Here is a 13,246-nt window from a genome sequence, read left to right on the forward strand (position 1 = left end):
ATCCGGACGAAGGCCGATAAGAGTAAGGACCATGAAGAACTTGTCAAGCTGTGTTTGTTGAGCCCCAACATCAGGAGTAAGAGGCATCACAGTCAAGAACTGCTCCTTAAGAGAGGCAATCTGGCCAATATAAGTAGATAGATCCAAGTCCTGTTGGCTGAAATGGACAATAGCAGAAGCCACCTTATAAAGACGCTGGATATCATTCGTGTATAATCCTTTGGCCTGAGTCCAAAATTTAAAACAAGTTTTATAGGCCTGAAGATGAAGAAGAATTCGGGGATCAACCGATTGCCATAATACACTACACAACTGTGCATCTATCTTCCTCCACTGTACGCGGTCGACCTCAGGGATATCTGTCTCCTGTGTAATCAAGTGATCCTCATATCCTTGACCCATAAACCAAAGTTCAACAGAGGCAGACCAGGAAAGATAATTTTCACTCCCAACTAATTTCTCCGAAGTAATCATAGGAGATCCAGATATGACAGAGGAAAAAATGGAAGCTTTAGTAGCCATATCCACTTATCTGAAGAATGAAGTATGTTTGGATCGAAGAGAGCCCTAATACGGCTTCAGATTGCAGCATGGCACCACCGAAAAAGGGAGACGGCCTCAGATCGCGGTGTGGTACCACCAGAAAGGGAGAAGAACACTTCCCAAGGCACGTGCAGGGATTGGAGTGGAGAAAAAGTGGTCGGAGCTTCGCCGGAAAGACTGTTTGGAGGGCCGACGGAGACAAAAATCCCCAAAAGAGGTACGTGCAGGGCTCGGATGGGAGAACCAGGGAGGTGGGAAGGCTGATCGGCGTCAGGCGAAGCTGGAGGAGGAGGCGCGTCGCCGGGAAATTTCGCCGGAAGTTCGCCGGAAAATTTTGCCGGAAAGTTCGCCGGAAAATTTCGCCGGAAAATTTGCCAGCGGTGAGTGGTTTCTAATGACGATCCGACTGACCGGAAAGTATTGGGAGATGGGGAAGGTGACCGGAAAGAAACACGGTCACCGGAAGGTTTCCCGGAGTTGATGATACGGAAAACAGGAAAGAATTAGGTTTTCTTCCTTGGCTCTGATACCATGTTGAGAGAGAGAGAGAGAAAGGAGAAAAACCTTATTCACATTCATTGTAATCTCTACTTACAATTGAGAGATATATATATACAAGGCTAGGAGTCCTAACTACCATACATGTGACCTATATTAACAAGGAAAGATAGTATACTATACATACATTATATTCAACAATATTCATTCAGTCCCAAACTTAAAACCTTGATTTAAATTAGTAGAAATGATCAGGCAGTACTCCCCAACATGAAATTCTTTTTCCTTTCCATAGGGACCAGGAGATTGGATCTAGCCGTAAGAAGATCCTAGTGAATTTTACGGGCCAACTGGACCAGAAGTGTATCAAGCTCAAGCAACAGAGCTTGGATTGATCTATATTAAGATGTTATACAATACTTTCAAAATCATTCAATTCGGGATTCATTTACAACAAATTCATACCAATCCCCATAGTTATAAAATATTTTTAGACTACTGCAAGACATTTACCTTGAAAAGCTTCATATGAATAGCTTCAGGTACAGAATGTTAGCAATTTTCAGTTTTTTTTTAATAAGCAAATAAGATTATTATTAACAGTGTCTAATCAAAAGAGGTGCACCAACATACACAGGGAGTATGCAAAGGTGCCAAAACAGCAACGAGATAAAGAGTAACAAAAAACACCTTTCTCACATCAAAAAAAGCCCAACCAATCAACAAAATTGAAAGTAGATCAAGAGGCTCCATCTAAGGTTAAGCAATTTTAAGTTAGTAAATCTTTCACCACAAAGCTTAAGTTATTGTTGAGCTGTAGGTGATTTGAGGGAAGACCCAAGTACAGAAATCTCATGTGCTAGGAGGAAACTAGGTCACTCTTCTTAAAAATAAATTTGGTGAAGGAAAAAACAGGGACACCACCTCCAAAACAGAAAAAAACTAGATTCACTATTTATCCGCAAAACAAAATGAACATAATCCTCAAGTCAACTTGTTTTCACAGTCCAAGAAATTGGTGGTAAAAGTTCCAAAAAAGAGTGCTTAACTACATTCAAAAAATTGAAGAGTTAAATAAACACACACACGCAAAGATAGAGATGAGATGAGTACTGATCGAAAAATTAAAACCATTAAAGCGGAAATCTGTACAAAGAGTTCTCCAGAATGGTAGCATTGTCAACCAGCCAACTCAATAAAGCCTTGTCCCAATTATTGATTTCTTAGATGTTTACTACGAAAAATACAAGTTTTTACATGCTCATGAATAATGATTTCACAACCAAACATCCTACTCCCAGCTTATTCAAAATCAAACTGTAAATAAAATTCCCTTGTTTCTCTAATCCTTAGACTGAGGAAGCTCTGTCCTCTTTAGTGCTATTTATGGGCTTAGATAGAGCACTCTCCCCTCACACTCACTTGGAAAATGAATGAAGAATTCACCTATAGAAAGATTGGAGGCCATAGTTTATTTTTTAAGGCCTCTGGAAGCAGCCTATTGCTCTTACAGCCTATTGCTCTTATGGATTTCCTTTTGAAAAGGATCTTTTTGCATAAAAGACAGAATTTATCAACAAAAGGAATTGGATCCATACGGGAAGAAGGAAAAGGAAAAAGACAAAATCGATCAATTGCAACAACATAAAAGGAAAAGTTAAAATTAATCTGTTGTGAGCCATCCTATTATCAACAACAGAAATGACACCACACTCAAACATAAATTAGCTCATTTTAGAACCAAGCAATCACCTTCATCATTAGCTTCCTAGCCACCCAGTCCCAAAAAATCTCCAAAGCAGTGACCTGGTCAAGGACCTTGCCAAACAATCTCATTCTTCCTATGGCATCTCCTCCCTGCGCTAGTGCAGTCAAAGATTGTCTGATCACATTTTGTGCATACTTTGGCTAGCACTTGAAAGGATATTCTTAAGAACTCCAAGGTTTCCTTTTCCCTTAAACATTTAGAAGGTAAGCAAGAAAAACCAACAGTTAATGTGACATTCCCACCACCAAGAACTTGGGGAAGAGCCTTGGATATTTTTTATTTCATTCCAAAGAGAAGAAGAAGAACATTTTACTCGGTGATTAATAAGAACAATCGCAAACTAGCAAGATGGGAGCTACAAAACACACACATAGAGTTACCCTTGTTTAATCTGTCAAGGCAACATTCAAACAATCTCCCTGCCTCAACAAACTTGTAAGAGACTGGACAAAGAACAGAAGTTTTTGTGGAATGACACTGAAGAAAGTAAAAAGGAAATTTCCCTTTGGTTAACTGGGAGAAAACCTGCATTCTCAAGAAAAATGGAGGCATTGAGCTTCAAAGTCCAGGAATTGTAACATCACAATGCCATCAAAACTTAGGCAGAAGATCCTTGAGGAGTCTGAACCTTTGTGGACTAAAATCCTCATGACTAAGTATATTAAAAAGGTAAAACAGCATAGTCCAAAAAACCTCATCTAGAGCCTCCTCCTTTGTCAAGATAAGGATTCAAAAGCAATACGGTGAGAATATCTCATTGTAGTTGCGGATGATAGGTGGATTGGCTTGGATCATTAAGGGAATCTATCAAGGCCAGATTTATCCTCTTAAGCTGATGGTATTTGATGTTCATGCTAACCTGGAAGGCTAGATAAGCCTTGAACAAGCATCATTCCTAACGCTAATTTATTTAGGAATCCCAGCTCCTCTTCTCCAAATCTCTAGGATAACATCATCAGAAGAGTCCTTTAATGTAACTTCCAATCAAATCTTCCCATAAGAAGTAGGTGGACCATCCCAACTCAAAAATGGAATTTGTGAGCTAGACATGGGAGTATGAAATGCGCTGCAACAGAAATTATTCATCTGTATTGCCTATCAAGATGGCCACATGCACAACATTCTTCAAACACCTCACCAAGGATAATATATGCCAACAGTCAGCATTTATTCACAGCTGTGATTAATTATACAACTATATATTATTTTGTATAGTTGTCCATTATTCTATATAGTTGTCCATTATTCTATATAGTTCACTATCCTAAAATAGCCCCATCTACCCTGTATAAATACCCTTGAGACATATGAAAAATTTGTTCAGCAATTTATTAAGTTGGTATTAGAACAAAAGTAGAGAATTTTCGTTGCTGCCTAGCCTACACTTCTTTCTTTCTTTTTCATCCTCTTCATTATCATATCATGTCTGCAAAAACAAATGTGAGTATTTCGTTACCATATTCACTGAAAGAAGCACGGTTATCTAGAGTGGTACAAGCTTAAGCAAGTTGAAAAGAAGAACAAGAAATCAACTCAAATTGCTCTTACCAATGCTACTCCTCTAGCTTTTGTTTCTCAAGTTTCTTGATTATCTTCTCAAGAAGGTAATTCTGGTTTGGCCTTTATTTCTACTACTTCTAACCCTTGGGTTATTGGTTCAAGAGTCACTGATCATATGACTAGTCATTCTTCCTTATTCGACTCTCTAATGCCTTCATCTGTTAAGTCTATTTAGGTTGCTAATAGGACTCCTACAACAATTTTAGGAGTCCAAAATGTCTCACTTTCCCCCACACTCTCCATGTCCTTTGTCTTATGCGCCTAGTCTCTCTAATAATTTTCTTCAAGATTACCAAACATCTTAATTATCATGTTACTTTCAATTCTATCAACTGTGTGTTTCAAGACAATCTTACGAAGATGACAACTAGCATTGGTAAGGAGAGGGGAGGTCTTTACTACTTGGAGGGGGTAAGGGAGTTACAATTTGAATTTGACCATATTTTTCAAGTAGCAAAAGAGACGTTTGATAGAGAAAAAATTCTTTTATGGTATTACCAATTAGGTCACCCAAAATTTTCTTATTTGGAATGTTTATTTCATCAGTTGTCGCAAAAATTTTTAATTTCTAGTTTAAGGTGTGAACAACGCATTTACGCTAAAAATCATCGTGTACCTTTCAAAATGCATCTCAATATAAGTCTAATTCCTTTCACTTGTTTTTTCACAAATACCTAGGATCCTTTTCTACTCCTGCTTCAAGTCATAAATACTTTCTATTTATTGATGACTATACTAGGGTGAGCTAGGTATATTTGCTTAAGTCTAAGAATGATGTTCTACATGTAATTCCTCAATTTTCCAAAATGATTATCACACAATTTAATACTCAGGTTAAGGTCTTTCACTACAACAATGGTTGTGAGTTTGTGAATCAGTCTCTTGCTGATTTATTCAAAGAACATGAAATCCTCCACCAGACGTGTACATACGCGCCACAGCAGAACAGCACAGTAGAGCGTAAAAACCGCCACATTCTAAAGGTGCCCAAGCTTTATACTTTATTATGCATGTTCCAAAACGTCTAGGGGTTGAGGGTGTCATGATTGTTGTCTTTCTCATCAACCGAATGCCTGCTCGTATCATTGATTATCAAAATCCTTTACGAATGTTATCACAGTTTCACCCTATTCCTTCTACTTTGAACCTTTATCCTAAAGTTTTTGGTTGTGTATGCTAATGCTCATATACACTCTTATCAAAGGGATAAGCTTGATCCTCATGCTCTTAAATGTATCTTTCTTGGTTACTTTAATTTCCAAAAGGGCTATCAATGCTTTCATCCTCTTATAGGCAAATACTATGTCTCTAGGAATGTTCAATTTTATGAAGGGAGTCTTATTTTTCTAGGAATGTGTCTTTGGTTCCTCTTCAAGGGGAGATTAGTAGTAGGGAAAAGGAAAGGTTATGGTTAGAGGAGAAGAGGTTATGGATTTCAAGTCAAGAGGGATTCAACTGATTTAGGTAAGGGGGAGTCTTTAGATGTTCCCAACCCTATGGCAGCTAAGTTTGAATCTGAGGGAAGAAGGGATGAAAAACCAACCAGATTATTCCAACAAGGTTATACAAGGAAGAACAAAGATGCTATTGTCATACCCCTTTCAAGCTCTAATACTCCTCTTAATGATACTACCAAGGCATCGGATGACTCTTCCAATACTGATCCTAAGGTACATGTTCCTTCTCCTTTAACTTCCAAAACTGCTACCTTGAATCCACAAGTTGGTGATCAATGTAGGAGATATCCTTTTTGTAATCATAAAGAACCTAACAAGTTGAGTTTCTCAAAATCATCCTCTAATGTTATCTATACCATTTCTGATTTTGTCTCTTATCACTGTCTATTTAAGACCCACCTTGCTTTTGCTCTTTAGTTGTCCTCTATGTCTATTCTTAGTCTTTTTCAGGAAGCCCTTAAAGATCCCAAGTGAAAGTCTGCTATGGTAGAAGAAATGAAGGCTCTCCAAAAGCACTCTACTTGGGAGATGGTCGAGCTCCCTCAAGAAAATAAGATAGTGGGATGTAAGTGGATGTTTTCAGTCAAGTACAAGTCAGATGAGACAATTGATGGGTACAAAACTAGACTAGTTGCTAAGGGTTACACTCAAACTTAAGGAATTGACTATCAAGAGACCTTTACCCCTGTGGCCAAGATGAACGTTGTTAGAGTCATACTCTCTTTTGTGGTCAATCTAAACTGGCCATTAAGACAGTTTGATGTAAAGAATGCCTTTTTTCATTGTAATCTATTAGATGAGGTGTAAATGGATCGCCCTTCGGGGTTTACACCAAAAGGAGGCAAGGTATGCAAACTTAAAAAGGCTTTGTATGGATTGAAGCAGTCACCAAGGGCATGGTTTGGCAGGTTGAGCTATTCAATAAAGGAGTATGGTTTTAAACAAGTTATGGCAGATCGCACTTTGTTCTATGAGAGAGATGGTGATGACATTACTTTGCTTATTGTTTATGTTGATGACATGATTGTTACAGGTAGTAACTCTACAAAAATAGAGAAGATTTGAAACTATCTAGCTAAGGAATGTAATGAAGGACTTAGGTGCTCTAAAATACTTCTTGGGCATTAAGGTGTCTCGGTCCAAGCAAGGACTTTTTCTCTCACAATGGAAATATAAATTAGATCTCTTAGCTGAAATCGATAACTTTGCTTGCGAACCTATAGATACTCCCATTAAGATAAATCATAGCCTATCCATTTATCCTGATCAAATCCCAACGAACAAAGAAAGACATTAGAGACTAGTGGGGAAATTAATCTATTTAACCCACACTAGACCTGACTTATCATATGCAATTACTATTGTAAGTCAACTCATGCATAATTTGAGTGACAAACAAATGAATGCAGTAAATATTATCTTGGCCTATATGAAGTCCTCTCCAAGCAAACACATTATGTTCTCTAGACATGGACATCTAGATATTGAGAGCTACATAGACTCTGACTTTGCTGGATCCATATTGGATAGAAAGCCTACTTCAAGGTATGTGTCATTTGTAGGAGGAAATTTGGTGACCTCAAGGAGTAAGAAACAAAATGTGGTCTCATTGTCTAGTGCAAAAGCTGCATACAAAGAAGTTCATCATGCAACTATGGAGCTTATTTGGCTAAGAATTTCAACTCTAGTTTTGTCCTAAGAAACCTATGGTACTCTTTTGTGATAACATGACAGCTATTGAGATTATAAATAATTCGGTACAACACAATCAAACAAAGCATATTGAACTTGATAGGAACTACATCAAAGATAACCTAGATTCTAGCATCATAAAGGTTCCTTACATCAAGAGTGCAAATCAGTTAACGGATGTGATGACCCATGTTGTTACTAATAAAGTCCAACTTTATCAAGTCCAACTTTACCACCCTCCTTTCAAAGATTAGTGCAATATAAGCTTTCCATGTCTTAGAACAATGACTTCTTCTCTTTACCTATCTCAAGATAATTAAAAAGGAAAATCCATTCCCAAACAAAGAACTTGGTAGCAAGCCAAGTTCTTGCTAAAGTCTCCATAGTTGTAATATGAACAAAATGGAAAAAAAGAAACTCTCTTACTTTGTTACCATATCTTCCCCTAAAATCTTTGCTAAAGTCTACAATGTTAGACACTACATCAAGAACTTGGCTTGGTCTTGGTCAATGTTTTAAAAGGCTAAAGGCAATCTTGAGGCATTTTGCCTAAATGAGGCAAGACGTTCAAGACAGAATGAGGCGTAAGCCTCAACTTAAACAAATAGATAATAAAAAAAATCAAAAAAATAAAAAGTTACTCATAAAGCATAAGAAAATTGAATAATAAAAAAGATATAACTTCAAAATGATAAAATTTATTATTTTCCATTGTTAATAGTTTCTAATTAAGTTCCTTTTTCTCTAAAAAAATAAAAAAAATAAAAAAAAATTAGCTCACTCAGGAGTTTATCAAATAGTTCTCAACATTACTATTACTATCACTAATAGGATCTTCCAAGGAATATAATCATATCCAATTGTTATATTATATTGTCCATTGGTGTTAATATCCATCCATCTTTCTTCTTTGTCCACCAATTGCAATAGTATATTTGTTTATCTATCAATAATTAGATTTTATATGAGATCAACCATTAAGACAGTCACCAATTCCATTATTCTTTTCAATCTCTCTTTTTTCCTTCCATTTAAAAGATTAATTGGAAGTCAACCAAGCCCTTATTTTGTAAAAAGTTACACCAAGTAGGGATCCAATACAAAATTCATGAAATCTATATCAAAAGTTCATAAAAGCATAGATGATAGAACCCACTAAAACTTACTGAATATTGATACTTAATTATTTTATAAAATATATACCAAAAGCCTGCAAAGGCCAAAAACCCTTTGGATATTTGAGGCTTAGGCTTCAACAACCTTGAGGCTAAGCTTTGATAAGGTGAGGTTTAAGCCTCAATTACACTAATTGAGGCCATAGCCTCAAGGCTCCTCGAGGCGTTAGCCTCAAATAGTCTTTTAAAACACTGGTCTTGGTCTAGAGCACCAAAGAAGCCATTAAAAAATCATCAAAAATTTAAAATAAGTCATGTGTCACATCAACAAAAAAAAAGGGTCACGCAAGAAAAATAAACAAGGCCTACATGATTCAAGTTTATATAATCTCACCTCTGGATCTATTTTCTGATTTTCTGATATGCACTCATTGCTCAGTTCGTTATGTTTTTTTGGTCCAGTTGAACAAGTACCAATTGGCCATTCAGAAGCTGAATTAGGACACCCACTTCCATGGTTAAGACTAGATGAAGCTCGCTTTCTCTTGTATGTTAAAAACACTTTACTGCCAGACATTTAAGCTTTCAAGCAGAATTCCTGTCACTATACTGAGGTCTAGAACCTTGTGGCACCAGAGTACAGTTCATTCATCAAACAAAACATATCTGCAAGCATTGAAACTCTCTGGGCATTAGTCAAAAGATAGTTCAGGGCAGGAAAACAATGACAGGACTTGAAAAAGAAATTGAAGACAAATTGATTGGGTAAAACCATAAAAGCACATTAACGCATGGTAAGCAATATCAAAGTTACTTCACATTCCCAAAGACATGTTAGTAGTTTGAATTCATCCAAATCAAATTTCAAAGTTCTGCTCATTATAGCTTTTCATTTAGACTTCTATTATAGTTTAAAAAGAAAACTCAGTGAAAATGTGATCGTGCACAAGGTGCTCCACCAATCACAAAGACATTTTCACTATAAACCATCCATATGAATTAAATACAGAACAGCTGCATTTTAGAGCCAAATGTTGAGGGACCACTAAGACTTTCCAAGACCCACATTTAAATGTGAAAATGATATAAACAAAGGCATTTCTCACTTGGAACTCATGAAATATCAGAGAAATGACCAGGTCACCTATTCAATTAATGTGCCTTGATGAATTCCCGGTCATACCTGACCATTTTTCAGGGACAAATTCATGTGCATTTGCAACCTCTCTATGGTTCATATCAACAAATTGGCCATCAAGCGTGATCACGTGCATAATGCAATACATGTTTATGCAATTTTTTCCTCACTATATGAACTCATGAAATATGAATGTGATCACATTCACATTCATTGGATTTATAATGCAACAACCATACTCATGCAATATTTTCAACCCTATTCAATAACTCAACCTCATTTTCATCCACAACATTATTGGACCCACATTTATTCCCCACTCAGAACACTCACTCAGGTCTTCTCTTTGGCTGCTAAGAAAAGAAATTAAAATTTTTTCAGCTTAGGTAACTCATTATTCTGAAATTCCAGAACAAAAACATAAAATAAAATAAAAATACACACAAAAACAAAAAATAATAATAATAATAACAAATAATGAGCCTAAACACAAGCATTGCTGTATTTCCTTCTTTTTCTCCGTATTCTTTAGGAAAACAAACAGTAAACTACAATTGTAATTCATCGTATTTTCAACCTGTCCCTAATTGACATTCATTAAGAAATTTGCCTCGAAATTCATCAACTCAAAAATGGCGAAAACTATCATGCTCTATCCAATAATCCAATTTCATTTTTATCCAAAAAATATTACACCCACATTCGTTCACCACTCACAACACCCACCAAAGTCTTCTGTTAGGCAGCCAAGAAAAGAAAGTAAAGCTTCTTCCACATTGGTATCCATTGTTCCGGAAACCCAGAACGCAAAAAAAAAACCAAAAACCGATCCTGGACATGCCTATTGCCTCGTTTCCTTACCTTTTTCCCGCGTTTTCTCGAGAACCAAACAGAGGCAAATACAACCACAATCAATTCAACTCAAAAAAAAAAACAAAAACCCAAAACACCTGATTGACAAATAAACATCCTGCATGCAAAGAAAGAAGAAAATAAAACCAAAAAGAAAATAGAATCAAAAAATTGATGGGTTCCTTTTTTTTGGTTGAATACAATAAAAAATCAAATACAAGAGCGAGTGCAATGAACAAAAAGGAATCAAACCATGGAACAGCAATGAAGAACGACGTTATATGGCGGATTGAACCCTTTCTCTCTCGTGGGTGTGTGTATTCCCCTTTATTTTGCTGGCATTTGGGAGAGAGAGTGAGCATTTATCAGTGAGTGATTGAAAACGAAACGTTTTGTTTTTATTTTTTATTTTTTATTTTCTGTTTTTTATTCTTTTTACGTCGTTGTCCGGTGGACATTAGCCATTGGGCCCACCCCCGTCCCATTCTTCTCGCACGTGTCGACTCCAAGCGTGTGGAAATATCCAGTTCGATACCATGCGTGTTTAGTTTTTGCGAGTTTGGATTAAATTTAAAAAAGGATAAAAAGCAACATGAAATTACAAATATAACCTCTTACCTTTTTTTTACCAAAAAATATTTATTTTGGATAAGAATACCCTCATTTTTTTCTTGAAAAAATAAAAAAAAAATTAAAACACATATAAATAATAAAAATATCAAAGGATATTTATGTTAAAAATTGATTATTCTTTGAATTCAAAAATGGGAAAGGTTAGTTTTACTAATTTTGGATCTTTTTAGCCATTTTAATCAATTAATTCAATTTAAAATTCATCGCATGTTCATTTCATACTTTTTAAAATAATTTTCAAAAATCAATTTTTTAATAATAATTCCTAGAAATAATTTTTAATTATAAATAAATTCTCATTCAATGACTCATATATATGAAAATAAATGTTTTTGTCAACCCTCTATATAAAGGCATTGTTTCTTTTTATAGTTTTGAGCAAAAATAATTTATTTAAAAATAAAAATTTCATAAAATAGGTCTTTTTTCAAAATGATTTCAAAATTAGTGTGTCTCGTACCTACAATTTAAAAGTAGTTAAAATCTTAATTACCAACTATGACTTTAAATTTAAATTTAAAACTACAGTTGATGACTATGATTTTAAAACTAAATTTAAAACCATAATCATTTGTTATACTTTTATATTTAAAAAATTCAAAATCATAATTACTAACTACGATTTTATGATGTAAAAGAAAATTTCGGACTTGTATGCCCAAATGACTAAATGCCCAAATGACTAAAATGCACTAATTTGAGAATAATCTAAGTTAATCTACTTTATGTTTTTTCAAATATAGTATTTTGCTCAAAACTCCATTTGTAGTGTATAAAAGTTTTTTTATCTATATATTCTTCATGTTCTTAATATTTTTTATTAGAATTTATTGAAAAACCCTAAAAATATTTTAAATTAATTTTAAAAACCATTATATTTTCAAAAAAAAAAAAAGTTTTCAACAAATATTTATCAAATGTGCTCTAAAAGTTTAAAAATTGGCTTCTATTCTAAATACTAAAATACTATTCTTAAAAATAATTGTCAACTAGGTCTTGTGCTTCTTTATATCATTGATTTTGAAATTTTGTGAAACTATAGAGTTTTACATGCTAAATTTTCACATAAAATTAACAATAATGGGTTAAATTTAATTATGTTGAATGATAAAAACCAACTATTTTCATTTCGAAATAGCATTATTTATTATTATTGTTAAGTATAAAAAGTAAAACATGAAAATTCACTTCCTTTTTTGTTATTGATTTTATAAACATGTTAAAATATATTTAAAACAAATAATCTCAATTTAATTTATTTTTTCAAAAAAAAATCTTAATTCAATTTTGCTTTGAGCAATCTCTCCATAAAAAACATTAATATTAATTTTGTTAGCCCATGGGTTCTTGTAATCACTTTTTGATGATAGCAAAACCATGATTAGTATACTAATGGTTTTATAATCAAGATAAATTTCAAGTCTTAATTGAGGAATTCAATAGGAAAAACAAGATACTCATCAAGGGTTCAAAGGATGCAAGTTTAAGAGAATATGAAAACTGTTCAAGTCTAGGATTTATGTGTAAAATGAATAAATGGGTGCACCTAGGTCTGTCATACTAAACCATGCATCTTTAAATACTCAATTTATGCATTAAAGTTACTCATCAAGGACTAGTCGAGGGGTAGGTCTGCCCAGTTAAGGTCGAACGGTTACCTATTGTGCATTTAATGTCCAACGGCTAGTCAATTAGTCGAATGAAGTTCGACCAAATGAGACCATTTTTTAGTATTTTTATGCCCCAGGGTAGAAACCTATAAATAGAAAGCTTCATTTCATTTATAAGTAAGAGAACACTTGCAATCAATTATCTAACTACATGTTCTTCAATTAAAGTTCTTATTTCTTTATTTGGTGCATTTTTTTCCTCACTTACCTTCTAATGCACCTTTGTTATTCATCCTAATCTTTCTTATGTATTTAAGTATTTATTGAGCTAGGTTGAGAGTTTATTTCCTTCTTGTTAAGTGAAATTGTTAGCATTGAAA

The 13,246-nt window shown here is 34.6% G+C and overlaps 1 protein-coding gene across 2 annotated transcripts in view; it reads right to left on the reverse strand.

The window, feature by feature from the left end:
* LOC104879150 (uncharacterized) overlaps nucleotides 1–11,009 on the reverse strand; it is a 40,838-nt gene extending 29,829 nt beyond the window's left edge. For both annotated transcript variants that reach the window (XM_010650975.3, XM_010650974.3), the window contains exons 1-2: nucleotides 10,876–11,009; nucleotides 9,028–9,299 (exon numbers count right to left, since the gene is read on the reverse strand). In XM_010650975.3, coding sequence (XP_010649277.1) covers nucleotides 9,028–9,210 — 183 coding nt within the window. In that variant the 5' untranslated portion in view covers nucleotides 9,211–9,299; nucleotides 10,876–11,009. The remainder of the gene's footprint in view (nucleotides 1–9,027; nucleotides 9,300–10,875) is intronic.
* Nucleotides 11,010–13,246: the final 2,237 nt, after the last annotated feature.

The sequence above is a fragment of the Vitis vinifera genome, chromosome 4 (assembly GCF_030704535.1).
Source record: "Vitis vinifera cultivar Pinot Noir 40024 chromosome 4, ASM3070453v1".
NCBI lineage: Eukaryota > Viridiplantae > Streptophyta > Magnoliopsida > Vitales > Vitaceae > Vitis > Vitis vinifera.